This window comes from Canis lupus, chromosome 12 (genome assembly GCF_003254725.2).
Source record: "Canis lupus dingo isolate Sandy chromosome 12, ASM325472v2, whole genome shotgun sequence".
NCBI classification, from domain to species: Eukaryota; Metazoa; Chordata; class Mammalia; order Carnivora; family Canidae; genus Canis; species Canis lupus.
Window position 1 is genome coordinate 37,415,964 of NC_064254.1, and position 26,622 is coordinate 37,442,585.

At 32.7% G+C, this 26,622-nt stretch overlaps 1 protein-coding gene, 1 non-coding gene and 1 pseudogene across 12 annotated transcripts in view; 2 read left to right on the forward strand and 1 right to left on the reverse strand.

Moving 5' to 3' along the window:
• SENP6 (SUMO specific peptidase 6) overlaps positions 1-26,622 on the forward strand; it is a 118,138-nt gene that overhangs the window by 39,309 nt on the left and 52,207 nt on the right. For 5 of the 11 annotated variants that reach the window (XM_025444887.3, XM_025444884.3, XM_025444888.3 and 2 more), the window contains 3 exons: positions 4,438-4,458; positions 11,412-11,482; positions 24,949-25,094. In XM_025444887.3, the coding sequence (XP_025300672.1) occupies positions 4,438-4,458; positions 11,412-11,482; positions 24,949-25,094 (238 nt within the window). The remainder of the gene's footprint in view (positions 1-4,437; positions 4,459-11,411; positions 11,483-24,948; positions 25,095-26,622) is intronic. The other 6 variants (XM_025444885.3, XM_049092261.1, XM_049092259.1 and 3 more) reach the window with 2 other exon arrangements.
• LOC112658781 (U6 spliceosomal RNA) lies at positions 7,099-7,204 on the forward strand. The gene has a single exon (XR_003135958.1). It is a non-coding gene; the product is annotated as a U6 spliceosomal RNA (small nuclear RNA).
• On the reverse strand, positions 8,817-10,203 carry LOC112658281 (double homeobox protein A-like; annotated as a pseudogene).

The following is a 26,622-nucleotide window of genomic DNA, read 5'->3' on the forward strand; positions in this document are numbered from 1 at the left end:
ATAGTTTTGCACTGTTTTTTTCTTTTCTTTAACCTTTTTTTTTTTTTTTTAACTTTATGGAACTTTACTGTGTTTCTCTTGTCTGTAATGAGATATTCCTGTCTCTGAAGTAATTCATGTCCTAGAATTTTATTATTTTATATCTGCTTTTGAATAAATCACATTCGGTAAATAGAAACTTAAATAAAAGCCTTCCTATTGCATTATATTCTAGTTAAATTAATCTGATTTTACAACGTTGACAAGAAATCTTCAGCTGGTAGTTTAGCTCTGATGAGTAAAAACTACAGTACTTTCTACTGTGCTACTTACTTTTTAAGATTTATTGGATTTCATAGTAATAAAATAAATCACATTATTAGTTTTAACTGAGAAAATTTTGTGTTTCAGTAGATTTGGATGTTCTCATTGATCTTCAAAGTAATACTTGAACCTTGAAATAATGAAAGTAATAGTGGGGAAAGCTTAGTGTTTGAAATATGATGTTACAAAATTTTAGTTGAATTTCACTTCTGAGTCAATTTTAATTGATTAAGAAATTCTTAGGCTCCAACAATAAAATAATTTTGCGGTATGAATAGTTGTGTAAAGTGTTTTTATAAGTAGTAAAGTTTAAAGATTTGGTATATATGCTAGATGCTGTTCTTCATTTTTTAAAATTGTCAATCTAGATTGTTGCTCATTCAGAAAATGTCGTGACTCTTAGAAACCCTTGCTATATTTACTATGTACATAGATTTGCTGTAGCATAGATTTTTAACTTAAAAACCTTAAATCTTTCTCATACTTTAGAATAAGATCTTTCTTTTGCATAAATATATTATTTTATCATAGATAAACATAAGATCATAATATTTGAGAAATGCAACTAAAAAGAGAACTTACGGCACATATCAAAAAATACCAAAAGATTGGCTTCTCTTATTGTAAAGTATATAAATCAAGCTCTCTGGCCAAACAAATGGAACAAACATGAAACTAAGTAATAAAAGGAGAGTAATTAATGGGAAGGCAAAAAGAGAAGACACAGTATTTTCACACACTGATCATGTTGCTAGAATCCACTGCTGACAAAGATTTGTCTTTTTGATATTCTGAAAATGTCCTTGTTGAAATACTCATTTATATTTTATAATCACATGATATATTCTACAACCAAAATTATTACTTCTTTTGAACTTATTTATTAGTTTGGAATTATTTGCAGTGCTACCTATTCTTTCCATCCCTGCTCTCATCTTTGGTAATGTTAAAAAACTGATTTCAGTCTGGAAATTGGTTTGTGCTTTGTTTTATTCTAGGTCTCGACACCTATTATACCTTGCATATATATTATTGCTGTCTGCATAAAAGATTAGATTCTGTGAAGAGGAAATGGCATTTAGTAGTAAAATATTATTTCTTTAAAAAAAAAAAAACCCAAAAAACCAAGCTGAATTAGTTTTTATTTAGAGAGACATCCTGAGTGAAAGTCCTTGACAAGAACAACTAGGGGCAGTAAGGAAAACTGAAAAATCATGTCAGGACAGATGCTATTTATCCTTGTCCCTTATTTATAGAATAAACATTTCTTATTCCTACTGTGTTAATGTCATTAAGAAGATTTTGACATTCAAAGACAATTCATTGAGAGTTTTTCGCATTTTCTTCATTCAAAATTATTGAGTGATTTTATGCTACGTGCCACACATAGATGAGGTATAGAGTAGTCAAAGGTGACTTTGACAAAATCCCTCCTTTCAAGCTCAATTTTGACTAGGGTAGAGGATAGAAAGACAAGTAAAAAAAATAATTACATGGTAAGCACAGTGTAGTAGACACAGTTTGCATAGTGCTATTTACAGAGAAGGGAGCTGTGAAGAATTCACAAAGCATGTATTAAAGAAGCTTTGGAGTGTACTAGCTAGAAGAGAACCCTCCATGTGGTAGGACTCACATCTTCAAAGGCATGAAGAAAGCCTTCACCTAAGGTGGTTACTACCAAACCTTTGTTGTTGTTGTTGTTGTTTTTCATTTGTTTAAAACTTTAGTTTTAATTACTATAGTGTTGGCGCAGTTGTCAGACTTCAGGTGAGGTGAGCACCCTGGTTTTCACTGGCTTTTACAGCTCAACTCTTAATTTGAAATGAAAGGAAATGCCACAAATTGGTAATTCATACAGTCCTCTTGGAGAGGGAGATATAATTTGTCTTTAAAAAGTAACTCCTGCATTTTGAATAATTTGTAGTTCTTTAGTAAGCTATGAAAACAAATACATGACACTTTTTTAATCTGAAGGGAATAAATGGAGATTAATATATCTGATTAGACTAGCTACTATTTGGGAGAACATTACATTTCAATCTATTTTCTTATTGCTACTACAAATGTTAGTATAAATCATATTTAGAAGATAGGTTGCTTATGTACTAGTAGTAAAGGTGGGGGGTAGTCTTAGTATAGAAAAATGAAATGCAGAAATTTAAAAATCTATATATCACTATACTATCTCCATCCCTAATTTCAGTGAGACTTGCTAAAAGAGCATATTTACTGGTTTATGTTTTATTTACGTTTTCACTTTTTTTTGTTTTTGTTTTTTATTAAGGATAGGTGAAAAGACTTGTAAGGACCGTAGGGGAAAATGAATGTCTACAAAAGCATATATAATCCATAAATGGGAAAATGGGCTCCTGGAATAAGCAAGATTTAATTATTAATGAAAAGCACACCTTGAAAGAATTTTTGAAGTCTTAAATCAGGTCATGGATACCAGAATCAATCAATCTCTCTTTTTTCCTTCCTTTTTTAAAACATTTAAGAACGCTAGTACAGCACTAGTACAAGAATGAAATAGTCCAACAAGAATGTAAGTTGACATTTTAAAAAGTCCTACATTACTAATAATGGCTTCCCTCTCCATTTTTCAAAAGCTTTTTTTTATTATTATTTTTTTAATATGTATGCTCCTCTAGGTCAGGACTTGATAATAAACACATACTAAGGAATCTTGTGGAAGCACAGCGACTTACAAATTAGATACCATATCATAATAAATGCATTTTCTTCAAGGATAAGAAAAATAAGCATGGGCATATATATATTTTGTTTTGTGTTTTTTGTTTTCTTCCTTAACTCCCTTGGTTTATTGGAAAGAACCAAACCTGTTTCTTCTACTGCTACTCTGTCTTCTACCTCTTTCCTTTACTCTATACAGGTGAGTTTAAAAAAACAAAAACAAGAGACTACTAAACTCTTCTCACTTCTTGGGCACAACAGTGTAAAGCTAGATGGCTGTATTAGGTATTAATATCTAACTTTTGGTTTTCTTTTTTTTTTTTTTTTTTCTGGAAATAGAGGTCCAGTAGAAATAAATAGATAAGTTGGACTATACTTAAACTATATATTCGTTTTATTTATTTTAATAGGGGTATGGTAGTATTCCCTCACTGTTTTGTCATTTATCCAACATAAATTTATTTTATACAGGTTATCCTGTTTTGTTTTTTTGTTTTTTGTTTTTTTTTATGGTAAGGTAAAATTTCTACTGTGGTTTCATGTAAGCTTATAATTCTCTTTTTTTTTTACTATTGAAAACTTAAGAGTTTCTTTTCAGTGTTGTTTATGCAAAACCACATAACTTTTTTTTTATTTTAATTTGCCAGAATTGATATTTTACTTGTTTGTTCCATGCTATAGAAATATGAGAATAATATTTATATTCTCATATAATATTACTCAGGGAATTTGTAAAGAGTGTTTTACTTACAATTAGTTCTGAATATTTTGATCATTTTATAATGATGAATAATTCTAAGATATGAATCTTATTCTAGATTAAAAGTTTTTATAATTTTACTCGAGTAATTGATAATGATAGTTTTTTAAATTTTCCATAAACTGTGGAGAAGGATGGACCTGCTATACATTGGATTTTTTATTAAAGGCTAGGATTTTAAATCTCAGGCCTTGCCTTGTATCCAAAACTATATACTGCTGTATTTAATTTATGGCTTTAATGCAAGTTTCAACCTTAAAAAATTTTTTTTTCTTACTCAGAAGCTAATTATCACACCTGGTAACAGAATTGGAACCACTAAAAATTTTATAACTTTCAGGAAATTGTTCTTTGAAGACTATTTACATAAATACTTTAAAATAACATATCTTCAAATGGTTGATGGTCAAATAAAGCTCTTTTCAAGAATCTTTCATCTCTTTGTACATCCTTTTTTCTTAAATACGTTTAGATATAAATTTTCTGTATTAACAAAAATTGAAAAAACAGTTTACATATCTGACAAGATTCTAAACTTAGTATATAACATATATATAATGTGTTTAAAATAAATTAATCACATTAGAGTTTTGCCTTATTGACTGCAGTACTAAAACTACAATGATATATCAAAAATGAGGTCTTGCCTCTTACATTGTTTTTCTTTTTCATGTTTTAAGCAGTCTGGACCAAAAGGAAAGGTAAGCTTAATATTGATGACATTAGAGCATGGATATAACAGTACGATGTCAGATTATTTTTGTGCTTTGAAAAATATCCATTGAATTAGAGTTCATCATTAAAGCTTATTGATTATTTTAATAAATGGAAACATTAATGGCAGAACATGCTATTTGACTTATGTGGGTAATGTTTTACCACAGTTCTTAGTATGGTTATGTATTTATGCTGACGTGACTGCTTTCCTTTTAAAAGTGGAATATTTTAATGCCTTAGTAGTAAAGTTGTTTTCAGTTAATAGCATTAAAATTTTTCTTATTAAATTTTATTGATAATACTTTTTACACTTTATGAGTTAGAGTTGAGGGGGAAAATGGAATTAGAATACCTTAAGCATGGTGTTAAAACTCTAAACATCAATATTTTCCTATTTTGACCTAAAACAGAATTTATGATCACTATTTGTTCCCTTTGTAATAACATTGGTAGGCATATGTCCTTTAGCAGGAGTGTCGAATGACGTAAATAACACGGAAACAAATTTTTTAAGAATGCACATTTCTGAATAGTGCACTGATTGCAATTGTTTTAAAGCAAATGTTTATAGGAATAGTTTCTCTCCTCAGTGTGTTATGTAGAATTTTTTGTGCATGTACATCTGTTTTCTTTTATGAGAATCTCATAGCCTCTTATGAACCTCCCCACAAAAAAAAAAAAGTTAATAGCCCTTGTATTAAACCAATACTTCATGTAATTGGTAAAGGTTAAAGAAAGAACATTCTATAATTTTGTTTACTTATATAATCTTAAATTTATAATTTTTTAAAGTTGTAGAGAAATTAAAGAGGACAACTTGCAGTATTTTTAAAAATGCAGTATTCCCCTTCCTTAATGAACACTAAGGTCTGAAATATAAGGATGATCCTGCCAGCAGAAAATTTAGGCATATTTTATAATTCTGAAATACTTCACAATTCTTACATGTTTTAGGTGAATGGGTTGTGCAGATATTTTACTGTCTGTCTCCTGGGAAAGAAAAACTATTTTTCCATTGTATCTATTTTTATCTTTGAGTAAAGCATTATTTCTTCCGATGTCGATGAGTCATTTTATCTTTAAAATTGTTAACTCATGACTACATATTTTTTGGAAAACCATTAATAAGATTTTGAAAATAAAATTGCTGAAGAATGTATATTAAATAACTCTTTATACAATCATACACAAAACAGCCTCTTGGTTTATATAAATACTTTTCCTGTGTTATGCCAGATAAAATGTAAGTACTCTAATATTCTCAGATTAATATAAAGGTCTTAGATTATTCTGTTTTTCACAATAGTCTTGGAGGGTTTATACTGACTTATTGCACTGTTTTGGTTTATGCATATTTCTGTAGTGGAAATTTATTCATTGATACATTCAGCAAATATTTCAATGACTTTATGTGCCAGGCACTATTCTAGGAGCAGACAGAAATCCCTAGCCTCTTGGAGCTTACATTCTTGTTGGAATAATACTAGAATAGGAATCAGAAGATATGGAATTGAGTAATCAGCAATACCATTAGACACATGCCTTACTGTAAAATGGGGATAATATTTGCCCATTTTAAAGGAGATTTGTGAGGAACAAGTGAGGTAATTATTTAAAACTGACTTACATATTGTAAAATTTGAAATTTCTGTAATAGTAATAGATCTTCAAATTCTTTCAGACTTTTGTGCTAAATGACTGGCAGAGACCAGATATGAAGCAGCAACTGTTTATAAAATACCTTATAATGAATATACCCGAGTGCTTTATTCAGCAGCAGTTATCTTTAAGTTGAACCTAGCCCATGAAACCCTTGGATTCTTATATAGAATTATGTTTATCTTTGTTGGAGATAAAGTGAGAGGAACTTTTGCATCAGTACATTTTACTCTGTGAGATGAAATAATAGAAATCTATACAACAGACAGTAAAGAAGGATGAAAGGAAACCATCAAGTCTGTCAGCTGTGACAGTAATTGTGATCGGGTTGAATATATTTAATAAAAGACCAATTGTTTGGATTAAACCCAGTTATACTATGTTTATAAGAATCACACATAAAGTAAGATTCTGTAAGGTAAAAAGGCTGTTTAGAATCACAAAAGAAGCAAACAGAAAACATGAGTATAATTTTAATAAAAACAGAATTAAGGATTAGTACTAAATAGGATGAAGGAGCAAGTTTTGTAATGGGCATAGACTATAAAAGTATAACAACTTCATTTAAAATTTCCTTAAAATATTTAAAATGTATTAAGTTCCCAGTTAGAGGCCAGCTGTAGAAGATTTTAAATATATCTCTTGGAAAATTAGACTGATTTATGAGTTTAACATCAGTTTGGATTAATGAATTTTAACATTTGAATATGAATACATTGATTTTATAGAAATACATGTCTTTTGGATCAGGTAGAGCAATGGAAAGAATAAATTGAGCTATCATTAAAATCCAGCAGAAACCAAGACAACAAAAACCCCGCACCCAGATCCTGGCTTTTAATACCACTCTCTAATAAAAGTAATGTGGAGAAATGACTGATTCTAGGTTTGGGTTAGGGAAAACGCAAAATGAATGTGAAGTGTTTTAGTGTTAGAAACCAAGCAACTACTCAAAAAACAAAAGGGTCCTTGCCTCAACAGCACATGTACTAAAATTGTAACATTACAGAAAAGATTTTTATGGCCCTTATATAAGGATAATAAGTAGATTACAAAGCATTCTATATTTCTGTGAATTTTGTGTTTATATATATATATTTTGTACCAGAATAAAGAAAAAAATGATACCACATCAAGGGGACACAGGAGCCAACTGAAAGTGTGCCCAAAGACTAAAACTTCAACAATTGGATTATAACCTAAAGGATGTGATTGAGTAAATCGTTTATTTACTCGGCTATCCTAGGGTTTTACAAGCTACATAAAGTGAATTGAAGGAAATGGACAACTGTTTATTATAGAATTCTAAATAATTTGTGTAGATACTCCAGATTTCAGGAAATGGAGTTTACCCTCACCTCTTTTGTGTGCAGGACTGACTTGTTTATTTGCAGATAGAGTGTAGAAAGAGAAAAATAGTAACTCTAGAATGGAGAAACTTGAACACTACCTTAACCAAATAATGAAGGTTAACATCACCAGTGATAAATTTTATGATATTATTATATACTTCCTGATATGATGTGATGAGAAGAGCACTTCAAATTTGCAATATCCTTCCCCCAAATATATAGCCTTTGTCTAATTGTGAGAAAAACATTAAGAGTGACCCAGGTTGAAGGGCATTCTACAAAATAATTGATAATTCTCTTCCAGAATGCCAAGGTCATGAGAGATCATATAAGACTGGGTAACAGAGGAGGCTAGAAAGACAATACAACTAAAAGCAGTGAATCCTGGATTGGATTCTGGTTCAAAAAAAGGATATTAGTGGAATAGTTGGTGAAATTCAAATAAAGTTTAGCATATTTAGTTAATAGCATACTGGTGTTGGTTTCTTTTTTGACATATGTATAATGATGAAGGTGCTAACATTAGGAGAAACTGGGCGAGGGATATAATTCTGAATTGATTTTTTAACTTTTCTGCAAATCTAAAATTATTCCATAATTAAACTATTTTAAAAAACTTTCAGAGCTGAGGCCTAAGCTTTAACAAGCAGAGCATTTTGAGGTTATTTAAAGTATTCTGCACAGAAGAAAAAAAACTTTCCAATTGTTTTATGCAGCTTACAAAGTGTGGGTCCATGAAGTTTTTTTTTTTTTTTTAAACTTCTACACAAAACATAAACCCTCACGAGCAAAAACACAAAACAAAACAATAAAACCCCCAAAAACAAACCCTACCTTCTAGATAACATGACAGGGAGTTTCTATGCTTCTGCTTGATTTGAAGTGAGAAAGAAATATCCACTGAGGAAACCTAGGCTTCATACGTGTTTGGAGTTTGAAATTTTCCTATCTGTAGGGTGATGGAACCCACAAACCAAGAAATTAACATAAAATTTGATTTTTGATCATCTAACAAAATTTTTTAAAAGCTTAAGTTTATTTTTTTAATACAGAGTTTTTTACTTTTAATTTTTGTGGAATATAACTATTAATTGGGTATGAAATTTTAGAGTATTAAAAATTACCACACTCCCTATAAGAATCCCTGTTTGACCACAATATTTTACTTTTTAAAATACCTACTTCAGGGGCACCTGGCTGGCTCATGTAGTAGAGCATGTGACTCTTGATCTTGGGGTGGTGAGTTCGAGGCCACGACGGGTGTGGAGTCTTGAACTCTCACATCCCTGAGATCCTGTTCCTGGTTTTGTCTCTGTTCTAAGTCTTCATCATCAGGTCTTTTTCCTCTGGACATGAAATCCAGATCTCCGATTTTGAAACCAAATTTCTCTGGAATGCCAATTTCTTTAGCAAGTTGCTCTCTGCTATCAAGGGTTGTCCGTAAATGCCTCGATGAAGGTGTAAATTGTGAGGAAGTCTTCTCTACTTTGAATATCCTCTTCAGGGTGATCCTGGGCTTGGCTTGATTCTAAGTCCTCATCGGGTTCTGATTTTTTCTGGCACTGGTGTCTAGCTCTTCGATTCTGAAACCAAATCTGAATTCCAGACTCTTCAGTGTTGACTTTTAAAGCCAGTCTTCGTTTGGTAGGTAGCATAACCTGGGTAAGGATTTTGGTCAAATGCCTTGAAGAGGATTTTTAGTTGATCTGTGAATTTGGTACAGCATGTCTGTGACTGATGGCTGTGGTCTTGTTTGGAGAGTCTTCGGCCATGTTGGAAGAGAGTTCTGAAGTCTTAAGGATTCAAAAACTAAATTTTACAGAATATAAGATAGTTTGTGGCTGGGAAGTTTTCAAAAATTTTCTTGTCAAAGTAATACTACTTTCATCCTGAAATTCTTGTATTAAATTTTAAGGTATGCTTTTATTTCAATAATTTATTCATACATATTTTGGAAAGAAAAATTAGTTTTCCCTATTTATATAGATAGAGAAACACATAGAAAATACTAATATGGCCATAGGTCTGGAAATGTTGCCAAATATGAAGAATAATTTATTAACACTACATTATAAAACATGATAGTCATGGATTATATGATATGTGGTGTTTGTTCTTCATTAGCAAAATGTAGTTTAATGCACTGTGTCAAAATTGCAAAGAATACAGCGTGTTTAATGCAGCAGTTTCACCCGTCCCTTCACATGTATGATTGTTGTCTTAAATGACTTATGTCAGTTATTACTGAACAAACCTGAATATGTAGCATACCCCAGAATGAATAAGCAGGTTCAAAATAACAAAATCCAAAATATCTGTATTTTCAGATTTTGTGCCCATTCTCTGTCAAATAATTATTTTCTGTGTTGATAATCCTTAGTATTTAAGAATGTATACTATTTGTGTTATACACTATTTTAAAAATAATTTTTAGAGTTTACCATGATCGTATCATCATACTTTGCTTCATATTCATTGCCTCTGTTGCATTTTTAAAGTTTGTATCTTTATTTTTCCAAAGTGAAGAGTTATAAAAATTAGAGATTTAAAAAAACGGTTATTTGAGTTAAAGATAAGACTACATTATATCCTCTTTGGTATGAAAATGTATGGAATATAAAAACATGAGTTTTATTTTTTAAGTTTAGTGTAATTAGCTAAAAACCTACCTTCTTTATTAGTGCTAGTAGTACTATTATCTCTAAGGCAAATTCTCATCTTTACAACTCCTATCCTCATGAATTTTAAAAATTTTTTCATGGTTGAAATTGCCCAGTTGTACAAATACGCTGCTTGATAATCATGAAAATTCTATTACTTAACAGTATTGATGCAATTTGCTGGATTTCAGATTCTGACATTGCTATTTAATAGTTATGTGAGTATAGGCAAGTTAACTGACCTTATTGTGCCTCAGTCTCATCTGTAAAGTGCTAATAATAGTATATACTTCATAAGGTAATTGTGAGGATTGTTTAATAGTTATAAAGCTCTTAGAATAGTACCTGGCACATGATGCTCACTATTGCTAACTGCTATTGTAAAGACACTACTATCACTACTCTTAACTATTTTCTTGTTTCATTCCCATATTTTTTTTTGAGAGCTTTGATTTTTATAACTTAAGAATATGAAATTTCTTTTAGAAAAATTTATTTATGGTTTTTGTTTAATTGTATACTCATAGGTGTTGAATGCTAATGTGTATGAGTTTACAAATAATATAGCTTCTTCTATTTTTAATTCCTTGGCTAAGTAAGATGGGAATATTTTTAGAAGTTTTTAAAGTATTATTATATCTTCATAATATAGTCATAGTACAAGACTAAAATACTTCATAATTTCTGGTTTTGTACATAACATTTTTTGTGTTGACTTTGAAATGTCCTCAAGACCAGTATCTCAATAGCCATTTATTCCTTTAGTCATTGACTTGTTTTTGAATAACTAAAAACATTTACAGCAAAATTGGTCAAATTGGTTATTATTAAGCTGATTTTTTAAATTTAGAAAATGTGTGACAGTGAAGTAATACATGTTCCTTTTTTATGTGGTTTTTTGAATTGATTATGAAGATAATTCCAAAAGAAAACTAAAGTTTTGTGCACCATATAACTTTGGTGACTACTCTGAAGCGACAATGATTTGGATTCATTTATTATTAACTATGTATTTGAAAATCTGCTTGCTATGGGCTTTGATTAACAGTCTAAATAAAATATGGTCATTGTTCTTAGAGACCTTACAATGTAATAAGCTTTAGTATATCTTATAATACAGTTTTATTTTATAGTATCACTTTTTTTTATGTGGCAAAGAAGCTATTGTTTTCTTTTAATAAACATATTGTAAGTATTTCCTCAGCCTTTTCGTTTTGAAAATATTTTTTTCTGTTAGAATAAAGCTATATAAATTTCCTTTTTTAGGAAAGAATACCCACCTCATGTCCAAAAATTTGAAAATAATTCTGTAAGGTTGAGTCGGCCTCAAGGTGTTGGTAAGTGTGTACAGTTTTATTTGTTGATACCTGTGAAGGGTTTCAAATAGTTGTATGAAAGGTAGAAATAGAGATGGTTTTAGAATATTCCCAAGTATAATAGATATATGTAGAAAAGCATTTTGAAATCTTACTTAAAATTTTTTGTGACCTGAAATTATCAGGGTGGTTGCACAATCAGGAGATAACAGTGTGAAACCTTTTTTTTAAATTAGCATTTTCATTAAATTCAGGATCCACGTATGAACTGTAGATGGGTTATAGCTTCAAAATTGTGTTTTGTTGAACTGTATTATAATTATAATCTTTCATGATGTAATTTTCTTATTTTAAATGGTTATGAGCCTAAAATTTAGAATATATTAGGCAACCACTGAATTTAAGAGACCATTCCTAGGGCAGTTGGGTTAATAGTAGATGTTGGAAATAGTCGTGGGTAGAAATTTTTATTTTCATTGAAATAATCTTTTAATGTACTGATATTAGTGCAAAAATAAAGGCAAATAACATTTATGGAAAATGTTTCACTATCAAATTGATTTTTATTATCTAGTGATTCTTAATCTGTGTGTCTATCTTGTTTGTCCCAGGCCTTTTCTTGCTTAAACCAGGACTTCTGGTTTTATCCAAAATTAATTTAAACAGCTGTGTTTTCCTGGTAGCTAAGAGTTTGTTTTTTAAAGCACCCATATTCTTTGCTACTCTGAGTGGAAATCTTTTATTTGTATATTAAATGTATCCCTATTTTATGAAGAGAGTATTCCAGATTTATCTTCATCCTTTCTTAATAACTTGGCAGTTAGGTATGTGAATTATATTTGGCAGTACATGGACACTACATTAAATTTATTAATAATGACTACCCACTTCAACATTCATTCTGTTATACCTTAAATCTTTTTTGAACTCTTGTACTGGATACTGAGTCAAATGCTTTGTATTCATAATTTACTTCTATCCTAGCTCATTATCCAGGATCCTTTAAGCTAAATTTAACTTTACCTGCATTGTGTACAGAGGAAACTGAAACACAGAAGAGTTAGACAGTTTGCTCAGGGACATGGAGCTGATAATGCAAAAGCCTATACCACCATTGTGCTTTACTGTTTTCTTGCTAGATCAGAAAGAAAGTTATTTCTACTCCTCAGAGGAGAACTGCATAATAGGTATTATCATTCCTATTGCACAAGTGCATTTTGGTAAGTTAAGTGATATTATCTTCTAGTTTTAGATACGAGTCAGCCCCAGGTTTGTTACAAATAATTTTTAAAGTTTATTTGACAACATTCATTAAGTAGATAAAAATAATGTTTACATTTTTTTAAAATTTTGAATCATTTTTGACTTAGACAAAAGTTGTAAAATCAGTACAGCGTACCCATTTACCCTTTACCAGCTTCCCCTGTTGTAACATCTTACAGTCACAGAAGTACATTTATCAAAACTGAGAAATTGGCATCAGTATAACATTCTTAAGCTATTTCACCAGTTTTTCATTAATACTCATTTTCTCCTCTAAATTCTAGTTTGGCATTTCATACTACATTATTTGTCATGTCTTTAAGTTTGTCTGACAGTTTTGAAGAGTAATGGTCGGTTACTTCATAGAATGCCTCTCAATTTGAGTTTATGTGATGTCTTACGATTAGGTTGAAGCTATGCATTTTGGAAAGACACAAAAGTGATGTGTCTTTTTAAAACACATAACATCAAGAGTGATGTTGATGTCTTTCTATGTTAACTACTATCTCATGGAGTTAGATAGTTTCTGCTGGGTTTCTCCACTGGAAAAAATATTTTTTTCTTTGTATTTAATAAAGATCTTGAGAAGATACTCTGAGACTATGCAAATACCCCGTTTTTTCTTAAGCTTTCACCCACTCACTTTAGCATCCATTGGTGGATCTTGCTGGTAAGTAACTATTATTACATGGTGTTTATCTAATGATAAATTTCTATTTTCTTCTTCTTTTACATTTATTAATGGGAATTATTGTGTAGGGAAAAGCAGTACCTTCTCTCTTATTTATTTGATTATTTCTAGCTGTGGGCTCAGGTAAAATACACTTGGTATATTTAACTCATGAACTTTGTCACTTGTATTGGGTTAGGTACATGTGAACTTAAGTACAGGGTGAATAACAATGTTATAATATTGCATATATTGTTGCATGAAGATTGCATTTTATTTTAGGATTTCCTTTGGATATATTTTTTAAAACATTCAGAGTTAAAGACAACAACAACAAGAGAAAGCATTGAGAGTTCACACTCCAGGATTTGTAGTTGCTGGCATAGCACCTGGAATAATGTTCTAAAAAGAAATAACTCACTGTCTTTTTATAGTTCTTAACATCTAAGATGATTTTTCCCCTTTATTTTGCATTTAAAAGACTATAAATTTTGATAAGTTACAGTCATATATCAGCACTTAGTAGCATTGACAAGCAGTTTTCTGGGATTAAAATTAAAGCTTGTAAACTATTAAGTATAAATTTTGGTCAGGGGATCCCTGGGTGGCGCAGCGGTTTGGCGCCTGCCTTTGGCCCAGGGCGCGATCCTGGAGACCCGGGATCGAGTCCCGCATCGGGCTCCCGGTGCATGGAGCCTGCTTCTCCCTCTGCCTCTCTCTCTCTCTCTCTCTCTCTCTCTGTGTGACTATCATAAATAAATTTAAAAAAAAATTTAAATTTTGGTCAGATCACATAGTTTGTTGCTTCATTTGTTTGGTGTTGTTTTTGTATTTTTCTAAATATACAGAATAACAACAACTATAGAGCTATAAGTTAAGATCTCTTATTTCTTTTCTGTTTGTGTTCTTGTCAAAGAGAATTAATAGACATTGAACATTTAGTTATATTCTTAATTACATTATGATTACAACTTAAATATCTGATTTACACTATTTAACCCATGTGTAGGAGAAAATATACTGTCATTCTTAACCAGTCTGTGTGTGTCTTCCATTAGCATCTTAATATATAACTTCCCAAGTTTTTTCTGTGCTTATACATTTTATTAAAAAACATTTATGCTATATATAATATTCTATAACTTGCTTTTTGACTTTGTTGTGATATCAATCTGGTTTCTATACTCTCATTAAAAGATAATGGAATATCAGGGAAAAACCAGTCTGGGAAACACAATCGAAAGAAGCCCAAGAATCAAATGGATGTTTAGTTTTGGTGGACTTCTTTACAAACTAATATATCCAAATCTCTGTAATTACTTTTTAATGAGTAGTGACCAACCACTATATTTATGTATCGTGATTAGGTTGTTTTCAGTGGTTTGATACTATATATATTACAATTAAGAATCTAGCATATGCATCTTATATATTGAATCTATTATTTTTTTAGATTAAATCCCTAGAAATAAATTATAGGGACAAATGTTATACACGTTTTGAAGACTTTTGATATGTTACTGCCAAATGGCCTTCTTTAAAAGGGTGTGTCAGCTCCCAACAAACAGTATTTGAGTATTCCTGTGTTGTTGTTCTTTTTTTTTTTTTTTCCACACTCCTCAGCAACATTAGCTATTATCATTCAGTTAGGCATTGGGAGTCTGATAGGGAAATAGTATTTGTTTTTCCACGTTTCCTTCATTATTGGTGAAGCATTACGAAGGCCGTTTGAATTTCTTTTATTAATGTCTATTTATTGTGGCCTTTGCCTGCTTATCACTTATTTAGCATAATCAAAAGTGATTTTTTTTAAGGAGATTGTAATGAGAATGTAATACATGACTTTAGTTTTACTTTATACTGAAAAATTAGTCAAGGTGGCAGCTACATGATGGAGAAAACCAGCTGTTATTCTGGCTTGTCTTTCTCTTTTGAAAGACTGTAAAAATAATTTAAAAGCAAATACCTGACCAGAATAAAGACAATTTGTATTCTGTCACTATCCTTAGAGTAAATATTTCCAAGATATTAGTAATATCATGGATAAATTCTCAAAAAAGTGAATCAGATCTGCTAGTAAATTAGTATCACTGTGCAGCAAAGTTAAGGCATTTTCAGTGATGACATAGTAATAGCATTTATTCCACTCTTGTAATTTCATCTTTTTAAAGTATGTCATATAGTTTTTATCTTTTGTAATGTGATTCATTAATCCAGTAAACGTTTTTCGAGCCCTCAGCTCGTGCTGTTTCTAGACACTGGGAGAACACATGCCTAAAACATAATTTCTGCTCTTTCAGAGCTGACATTTATTACAATGAGATGAAGAATCAGTACAAATCCTAACAGTGAAATAAAATGAGGTGCTAATAGAAGTACAGATAATATGCTGTGGAAGTTCTAGATATTGCTTATTCATGCTTAGTGTGAGGCAGATGCAGCTTCTTAACAAAGAATGGTTTGAATTTACTTAGATAAATAGGGAAAGCTTTATTAGTGTAGAGAACAGCAATATATATGAGAGAGTGAAAGGAAAAAAAACACTCTGGAAAAATGTATCTCTTTGAGGTGCAGCTCGTTTGGAAGCCTGAAACATCAACACAGACTTGCTTGTGAAAAGATGTGGTTCTGAATTTTTTCCTTAGATACTAGAATCATTGAAAGATTTTAAGCATTAGGATGATAGTCATATTATTTTTTGTTAGGTCACTTTGGCAGTAGGGGGGAGGCATTTAAACCAAGCTTATTTGGGGTGAGGAAAATCAATCTAGGCAAGACTTACACATCTGAAATGTAGTGGCAGTGTTGTTGGAATAAAAGAAATGAATTTAAGAGCTGTTAGTAGAATTCCTTGAATGTGAGGAAAGAGGTACAAGGAGAACTTAACTATTATTTATATTTCAGCTTTGATGTCCAGGAAAGTAAATGTGCTTGAACTGTCCAAAGGCTGAGAAGATAGAATTCACTTGATGCAATTCTGTGTGATTACAATAACAAGAATAATTATATAGGTTTCTTAACACAATATTGTATATCAAGTCAGAAATATTACATAACTTTATTTCTGTGTGCAGATAATCTACTTATTTAAAAAATTAAAAGATATGAGGATATTGAGGATAGGAATATGGAAATATTTAACAAACTTGAGATTATGCAGGTGGAACATTTTGATTTATAGATTCATTAACTTGTGTTTTGGAAACATATTTTGTCTTCTTGCATACTTAAATCTTTGCTGATAAAATCAGATTGTAATAAATGTTAAATTCTGTTTTTGATGTTCATTTAGTCACTTAAAATTCTAATTAAATCCTTAATGAAAATTATTAAATATATATTGAAAAATAATGAGGAAAGTCCTTTTGTATTTCTTGAACATAAAAAACCATTAGGCTGCATATTAGTTTAGTTGCCTTCATTTAAACAGTTGTAACCAATGTTTGAATTAAAATTTTTTCTCCTTACTAATCATTTTTTGTTTTAGTGGGGAGGGAGGGGCAGAGGTTCTCGAAGCCCATTGCAGGGCTCAATCCCATGACCCTGAGATCACGACCTGAGCCAAAACCAAGATTTCAACACTTAACCAACTGAGCCATTCAGGCACCTCTCTCATTACTAATCTAAGAAGAGTAACTAAGAAAAAGGAGTGCATTTGTGTGTGTGTGTGAGAGAGAGAGAGATTGATTCAGTTGATTGATGGATTCAGTGTGAAAAGTACTGAAATTCTGCTGCCTTAGTAACATAGAACAAGCTGAAGAGAATATTAGTACAGTTAACAAAAGTGGTCCACAGTTTGTGTGGAGATCCTGGTGAGTAATGAAAAGCAGACTAGAGCTATCAGGACATGACTACAGGTTACAACTTAAAGTTCTAGCCATTCTTTTAGTAATACTATTTTTTACTGAAGTATGGTTGACATAAAATACCACATTCAATGACTCTGTAAATTATGCTGTGCTCATCACAAGTGTAGCTACCATCTGTCACCATACAACACAATTACAGTATCATTGACTATATTTTCTATGCTGTGTCTTTTATCCTTGGGACTTACTCATTCCATAACTGGAAGCCTGTGTCCCCTACTCCTCTTTCCTCATTTTGGCTACCCTTCCTCCCTCTAGGCCACCATCAGTGTATTTTCTGTATTTATAGGTCTCTTTCTGCTTTTTGTTTGTTTTATTTTTAGATTCCACACATAAGTGAAATTATAAGGTCTTTCTGTTTCTTTTGCTTAGCATAATAAGTTCATGTTGTCACAAATGGCAAAATTTCATTTTTTATGGCTCAGTAATATTCCTGTGTGTGTGTGTGTGTGTGTGTGTGTGTGAACATAGGGATGGAAATATCATTTCAAGTTAGTTGTGTTTTTTTTTTTTTTTTTTTTTTTTTACTTCTTTGGGTAAATATCCAGTAGTGGAATTACTGGATCCTGTGATATTTCTACTTATTAATTTTTTTGAGGAACTTCTATAGTTCCTCAAAACTATAGTTTTCCATAGAGGCTATACCAGTTTACATTCCCACATTCCCACTCACAGGGAGCAAGGATTCCCTTTTCTCCTCATCCTCATCAACACTTGTTATTTCTTATCTTTTTTAGCCACTGTGACTGGCATGTAGGATGATACCTCATTGTGGTTTTGATTTGCATTTCCCTGGTGATTAGTAATGTTGATCTATCTTCTCATGTGTCTGTCTTTGAAAAATGTCTATTTAGATTGTCTGCCCATTTTTTAATTGGATTGTTTTTGAGTTGTATAAATTCTTTATATATTTTGGATATTAATCCCCTATCAGATAATATCATTTGCAAATACCTTCTCCTATTTGGTCTGTTTTCTTTTAGTTTTGTTGATGGTTTTCTTTGCCGTGCAAAAGTTTTTATAGTCCCAATTATTTATTTTTGTTTTTATTTCCCTTGCCTGAGAAGACATACAGAAAAATACTGCTAAGGCTGATGTTCAGCTGAGTTTACTGTCTGTGTTTTATTTTAGGAGTTGTATGGTTTCAGGTCTTACATGTAGGTCTTGAATCCATTTTGAGTTTATTTTTGTGTATGGTGTTAGAAAGTGGTTCAGGGCAAATCAAACTCCAATTAAAAAATATACCCTCCCCCCCAAAGAAAGTGATTCAGTTTTGTTCTTTGCCATGTGACTGTTGTCCAATTTTTCTAGCACCATTTATTGAAGAGACTGTTTTTTCCCTCTTTTATATTCTTGCCTCCTTTTTGTAGATTAATTGACCATATTAAGTGTGGGTTTATTTCTGGGCTCTCCATTTTGTTCCATTGCTTTATATACCAGTTTTTGTGCCATTATTATACTGTTTTAATTACTATAGGTTTGTAGGATAGTTTGAAATCTGAGATTGTATATCTCCAACTTTCTTCTTTGTCAAGATTACTTTGGTTATTCAGAGTCTTTTGTGGTTCCATGCAAATCTTAGGGTTATTTGGCCTAGTTCTGTGAAAAATATTGTTGGTGTTTCAATTGGAAGTGCAATGAATCTGTAGATTGCTTTAGGTAGTATGATACATCTTTCCATTTATTTTTGTCATCTTCAGTTTCTCTCATCAGTGTGTTAGTTTTCACAGTACAAGTGTCTCACCTACTTCACTAAATTTATTTGTAGTTATATTACTCTTCTTGGTGTAATTGTAAATGGGATTATTAAAACATTTCTGCTTAGGTTATTTGTGTACAGAAAACCAATTCATTTTTGTATATTAATGTTTTATTCTACAACATTACTGAATTCATTTATTCTGATAGTTTTTTGGTGGACTCTTTAGGATTTTCTAAATGTAGTATCATGTCATCTGCAAATAATGACAGTTTTACTACCTTACTAATTTGGTTGCCTTACAGTTTTTTTCTTTTCAGATTGTTGTAGCTAGGGACTTCCAGTCCTATGTTAAATAAAAGTGGTGAGAGTGGACATCGTTGTTTTCAGAAAAAAGCTTTTAGCTTCTCACTATTGAGTATGATGTTGGCTGTGCGTTTGTCGTATGTGGCATTTATTATGTTGAGGTATGTTCCTTCTAAACTCACTTTTAGGAGTCTTCATTATGAATAAATACTGAATTTTGTCAAATGCTTTTTTACATCTACTGAGATGAACACGTGATTTTTATCCTTTACTTTGTTAATGTAGCACATTGATTTGTGGATATTGAACTGTCCTTTCATCCTTGGAATAAGCCCCACTTGATTGTAGTGAGTGATTCTTTAATGTATTGTTCAATTCAATTTGCTAATATTGAGGAATTTTCTATCTGTATTCATCAGGCATGTTGATATATAATTTTCTTTTTTTAATATTTTTGTTTGATTTTGGCAGGGTAATGCTGATTTTGTAGAATGAATTTGGAAACATTTCTTCCTCTTTTGTGTTTGTAGAAGAATTTGAAAAGGATAGATATTAATGTTTGGTAGAATTCACCTGTGAAGCTCTCTGGTCCTAGACTTTTGTTTGTTGGATGTTTTGATGAAAAATTTTATTTCATTAGTAGTAGTTGGTTTGTTCATATTTTCTGTTTCTTCCTGATTCAGTCTTGGAAAACTGTAGGTTTCTAGAAATTATCTATTTCTGCTAGTTTTCCAACTTATTGGCATATAATTTTTCATAGTTTCTTATAATTCTTTGTATTTCTGTGGTGTCAGTTGTAACTTCTCTTTTCTGATTTTATTTTTTACTTTTTTTTACTTCTGATTTTAAATGCTCTTTTTTGTAGTGAATCTGGCTAAAGGTTCAATTTTTTTTAACTTCGAAGAATTACTGTTGGTTTCATTTCTTTTTTATTGTTTCTTTAATCTCTTTCATTTGTTTCTACTCTACTTTTCATTATTTTCCTTTTTCTTTTTTTTTATAATTTTATTTATTTATTTATGATAGTCACACACACACACAGAGAGAGAGAGAGAGAGAGAGAGGGGCAGAGACATAGGCAGAGGGAGAAGCAGGCTCCATGCACCGGGAGCCCGACATGGGATTCGATCCCGGGTCTGCAGGATCGTGCCCTGGGCCAAAGGCAAGCGCTAAACCGCTGCGCCACCCAAGGATCCCTATTTTCCTTTTTCTATTAATTTTAGGCTTTGTTCTTCTTTTTCTAGTTCCTTGATGTGTAAAGGTACATTTGCTTATTTGAGATTTTTCTTATTTTTTTGAGGTAGGCATGTATCTCTTTAAACTTCCTTCTTAGAATTGCTTTGATCTATCCCAGAGTTGTTGTTGTTGTTTTTAAGATTTGTTTATTTGCGGGAGAGAGGGTGAGAAAACATTCACACACGTGTGAGCATGGGGGAGGGGCAGAGGAAGAGAGAATCCCAAGCCTACTCTGCTGAATGCAGAGCCCAACATGGGGCTTGATTCCACAACCCTGAGATCACAACCTGAGCCAAAACCAAGAGTGGGATGCTCGACCGACTTCACTACCCAGGTGCCCCTGTCCCAAAGTTTTTGAACCATTGTGTTTTCGGTTTTCATTTGTCTCCAAGTATTTTTTAAATTTCCTCTTTAATTTCTTCATTGACCCATTGATTGTTTAATAACATGTTGTTAGCTTTCATGTGTTTTGGGGATGGTGGTGGGGTTTTTTCTCTTCAGTTTTTCTCTTGTGATTGATTTCTAACTTCATACTGCTGTGGTCGGAAAAGATGCTTTTTAGATTTTTTGAGACTCATTTTGTGGCCTAACAATTGATCTCATTTGGAGAATGTTCCATGTTCACTTGAAAAAAATGTGTGTTCTTCTGTTTGGGGATGAAATGTTTGGTATTTATGTGTTAATTCCATCTAAATATGGTATTTAAGGCCACTGTTTCCTTATTGACTTTACATTTGGATGATCTATCTATTGATATGAGTGGGTTGTTAAAAGCCCCCTACTATTATTGTTTTACTGTCAATTTCTCCCTTTATGTCTGTTAATATTTGCTTTATGTATTTAGATACTCCTGCGTTGGGCGCACAGATACTTACAATTGGTATATCCTCTTCTTGAATTGATCTTTTATCATTATTTAACTCCCTTTGTTGTCTTTTGGTACAGTCTGTATTTTAAAGTGTATTATGCCTGATATAAGTATTGCTATATCCCAGCCTTTTTTTCAATTCCATTTGCATGGAATATCTTTTTCTCTCCTTCCACTTAACAGGCTGTATGTGGCTTCAGGTCTGAAGTGAGTCTCTTATAGGTAGCATATAGATGGGTCTAGTTTTTTTATCCACTTAGCCACCGTATGTCCTATTTTTTGGAATATTTAGTCCATTTATAGTAATTATTGATAGGTATGTACTTACTGTCATTACGTTCATTGTTTTTTGGTTTTGGTATAATTGTTCTCTGTTCTTTTCTCTTACTCTCTTCCCTGTGATTTGATGACTTTCTTTTGTGCTATGCTTGGATTCCTTTATAGTTTTTGTATATTTATTGTAGGTATTTGGTTGGTGGTTATAAGGTTTATGTATAATTTTTTTTAAATTTTTTATTTATTCATGGTAGACATAGAGAGAGAGAGGCAGAGACACAGGCAGAGGGGGAGAATCAGCCTGCTTCCATGCAGGGATCCCGACACGGGACTTGATCCCGGGACTCCAGGATCACACCTTGGGCCAAAGGCAGGCGCTAAACCTCTGAGCCACCCAGGGATCCCCTATGTGTAATATTCTATGTATTTAGCAGTCTATATTAAATTGATGGTTGCTTAAGTTCAAACACATCCTAAGCACACTACTGTTTTACTCCTTCCTCCCACATTTTATATAAGTGATGTTATTTTATGTCTTTTTATTTTGTGTATTCTTTAATTTTTGTAGAAATAGTTGATTTTACTACTTTTGCCTTTTAACCTCATACTAGTTTCATACATGATCTACTACCTTTACAGTATGTTTGCTTTAGTGGTAAGATTTCTTTCCATAGTTTTCTCTTTCTGCTTAAAGATGTCCCCTTGGGATGCCTGGGTGGCTCAGTGGTTAAGCATCTGCCTTGGGGTCAGGGCATTATCCTGGAGTACCAGGATCGAGTCCCACATCGGGCTCCCTGCAAGGAGCCTGCTTCTCCCTCTGCCTCTGTCACTGCCTCTTTCTCTGTCTCTCATGAATAAATAAATAAAATCTTAAAAAAAAAAAAGATGTCCCCCTACAGGGTATCTGCATGGCTCAGTCAGTTAAGCATCTGCTGTCTGCCTTTGGCTCAAGTTGTGATCCTGGGGTCCAGGGATCAAGTCCTGTGTCAGGCTCCCTGCTCAGTGGGGAGCCTGCTTTTGCCTTTCCCTTTGCCCCTTCCCCTGCTCATACTTTCTCTTATGTTTTCGTGCGCGCGCGCTCTCTCTCTCTCTCAGTAAATAATAAAATTAAAATCTAAAAAAAAAAAAAGATACCCCTTAACATTTCTTGTAAGGTAGTTCAGCAATGATGAACTTCTTTATCTTGTGTTTGTCTAGGAAGCTCTTTAGTTTTCCTTCAATTCTGAATGTGTATCTTGCCTGGTAGAGTATTCTTGGTTGTGGGTTTTTTCCTTTCAGCACTTTGAATATATGATACTACTCCCTTCTATGCTGCAAAGTCTCTGCTGAAAAATCAACTGATAGCCTTGTGTGGTTTCCCTCTCACATAACTGTTTGCTTTTCTCTTGCTGCTTTTAATAGTCTCACTTTATCTTTAATCTTTGACATTTTATTATATATTTTGTTGTGAACCTCCTTGGGCTTATCTTGTTTGGGGCTTTCTATGCTTCTGGACCTGGATGTCTGTTTCCTTCCCTAGGTTAGGGAAATTTTCAGTCATTATTTCTTTGATTAAATTATCTACCCCTTTTTCTCCTGGGACCCCTATAATGTGGATGTTCGCATTGCATACTTGATGTTGTCCCAGAGGTTCTTTTACCTGTCTTCTTCTTCTTTTTTTTTTTTTGAAATGATTTTCACTGTTAAGCTTGAGTACTTCGCATTAACATATCTTCCAGATTGTTCATCCATTCTTCTGCATTCTCTAATCTGCTGTTGATTCCTTCTAGTGTATTTTTAATTTCTGTTATTGTATTCTTCAACTCTTGATTGGCTCTTTTTAAAATTTATCACTATATCAAAGTTGTTATTTTGTTCATCTACTCTTTTTTCATGTCTGGTGAGCCTCATTATGACCATTACTTTGAATTCTTCATTGGGTAAATTGTGTATCTCCATTTTGTTTAGTTCTTTTTTTAATTTTTTTTTATTTTTGTCTTATTCCTTTCATTTGGAATATATCTCACTGTGTCTTCATTTTTCTGACTGTTTCTATGTATTGGGTAGGTCAGTTATTTCTGATCTGAAAGCAGTAGTCTAATGTAGAAGGCATCCTATGAGGTCAGATAGCACACTCTTCCCTAGTCACTAGACAGATGCTCCAGAGGTATCTGCTGTGTAGGTTGTGTGTGCACCTGCCTGTTTTGACTAAACCATGACTTCTATAAGGTACAGTGGTCAGCGCGCCTGGCTGAAGCCTGGCTGTAGCTGTGGTGGTCTTGCTGATGGGTAGGCAGTTAGCTCTTGGCACACCTGGCTGAGAGGTCCAGCTGCAGCTGCTGTGAGTGTGCTTATAGGAGGGGCAGCATCCCTGAGGGGTTGCTCACTGGGTGTGGTGTTGTGGGAGTTGCTTTTGAGGCTCCCATGGAGTTTGGCTGCTTGAGGGAGGTGGGCTCACAGGTGAATGCTGGGAAGGGGTAAGCAGTGCTAGTAAGTTAGATAGGTTGTGTCAAAACTGGTACCTGTAAGTGTCTGGTCAGATAGGCTGAAGAAGGGCAAAAAATGGTGCTTCCCAGCATTTCTGTTCTTAGAGAAAGAAACCTCTTTGTTTACACATGCCTTAAACTAAGTCAGTGAATCTCTTTCATGTATAACTCAGGTACTTTTCAAAGTGCTGCTTCTGTTCTGGGTCTAGGACTAAGTGATATAATGCACTGGCCCTTTAATAGCAGAATATATATATATATTTTTAATAGCCCTCCAGCTTTCCCAGAGTTAAGGCCTACTGATTTTCAAAGCTCTTGGAGTTAATCCCTGCTGATTTTCAAAGCCAGGTGTTATGGTGGCTTGTCTTCTTGGTGTGATTCTCAGAGTCAGGGTGCCTAACTTGATCCCCCCACTAGGAGGACCTCCAGGCCTCTGATAGCCCTCCCACTTTTCGGTTGCCTGCAGGAGATTTGGTTCCTGACTGCATCTCTGTCCCTCAATGTGCCTTTTCCTTTATTTTTTTTAACTGCGGAAGATCTGTTTTGGTAATCTTCAGGTCATTTTCAGAGTGAATTGCATTATATGTAATTGTAGCCTCAGTGTCCAAGGGAGGAAGTGAGTTCAGGATCCTCTTACTCAGCCATCTTTCCCTGCTCCCAAGCTTTGGTTACTCTTTTTTTTTTTGGTTACTCTTTATTATATGTTGTGATGTTAATTTATTTTGACCAAAATAAAATAATTTGATAATATAAATTAGCGTTGTTTATAGCAAAGATCATGGGGAATTTATAAAATTTAATTGGGTACTTTTATTTTTTTTTCTCCTTCCTTTAGATCGTGTAATGAAGAAAACTGAGGAGTCTGAATCACACCTGGAGTCTGAAGTTAAAAGGAAAGTACCGCAGAAACGTCACAGTAGTACCTATCAGTCTCCACCTCCTCTGTCTCCTGCTTCAAAAAAATGTTTAACTGATTTAGAGGTGGGTGGAGAAATTATTCTTGGTTGCTAATGAGTTGGTATTTTTATCAATATTATCTTTAGTACTTACTAAATTCTAGGTGACCTTTTCTTACAGGACTAGAAAAGACGTAGAAAAGTTCTTTAAGCAAACTTTTCTGCCTTCATTATGTCATTTTTTTCACTGTTGAAAATGTAGAACACATATTTTCTGAAAAGAATTTAGCAGTGCCTGCCTGCAGCATACTCCAAATAATACCTCTCAAACCAGAAATATTTTGAAATAATTTAAAATTTACAAAAAAAATAAATCATAAAAGGACTATCCGTATACTCTTCTATTAGATTCCCCAGTTTTCCACATTTGATATATTGTTCTCCCTCCCTCTGTCTTCCTTCTACCTTCTGTGTGTGTGTGTGTGTGTGTGTGTGCACGTGCACGCATGCATTTCTGCACCATTTGAATATAAGTAACAGACATGATACCCATTTATCACTATACTTTAGTTCATGTTTCCTTAAAAGAGGTGGGGGTGGGGTGGAGAGGAGGCATTTTTATATATAACCAGAGTGCAACTGTCAAAATTTAAAAATTGACATGGATCCAAAATTACTGCCTAATCCACAAACTATTCAAATTTCACCTAATTAATGTCCTTTGTCAGAACAGGATCCAATTCAGGATTGTGTTATATTTGTTACGATCCTTAGTTGTCTTAAATCTGGAATAATTCCTTAGTCCTTCCATGTCTTTCATCACCTTGATACTTGATTCTCCCTACCTTGTGGGGAGTATGATGTTTCTTTATGATTTATGCATTTTTCCAGAATCCTCCAAAGTGATTCTATAATCTTACCATTGCATCATATCGGAATGCACACAACATTGATTTTCACATTAAAACTTTTATCTTAAGATGGACTTTCTAAGGGTACCTGGGTGGCTCAATCTGTTAAGCATCTGCCTTTGGCTCAGATCATGATTTCAGGGTCCTGGGATCAAGCCCTGCATGGCGTTCTCTGCTCAGCTGGGAGTCTGCTCTTCCCTTTCCCTCTGCTTCTCCTCTTGCTTGTACTCTTTCTCAAATAAGTAAATTAAAAAACAAAACAAAACTGTACTTTCCTAGATTTGTCCACTGTAAAGTAAGTTACTAGGTATTTCTTAATTACTAATAAGATGAGGTAATCTAAAGTACTTAATTACTAATAAGATGAGGTACTTACCTTAAGGTACTTACCTTACCTTAAGGTATAATGCCTTACAGTAAGTAGCTCATGAATGAAGTATGATCTACTATAAGGTAGAAGGTTTCTTTATATTTACTATATATTCCCTTATATCTATATATCAGATATATAGATTCTTTTTTAATTGAAATATAGATAACGTTAATAACATGGATTCTTACTCAAAAAAGTTGTATTCTGTGACTTAATATTTTGATGCTCAAATTGTCCCATCCTAGCCCCTGGGAAGTTTTTTAAGCTGGCTTCTCTTTCTTTTTGACGTATCCACATCATTCTTTTGAGTACTTCCCCTTAATTTTTTA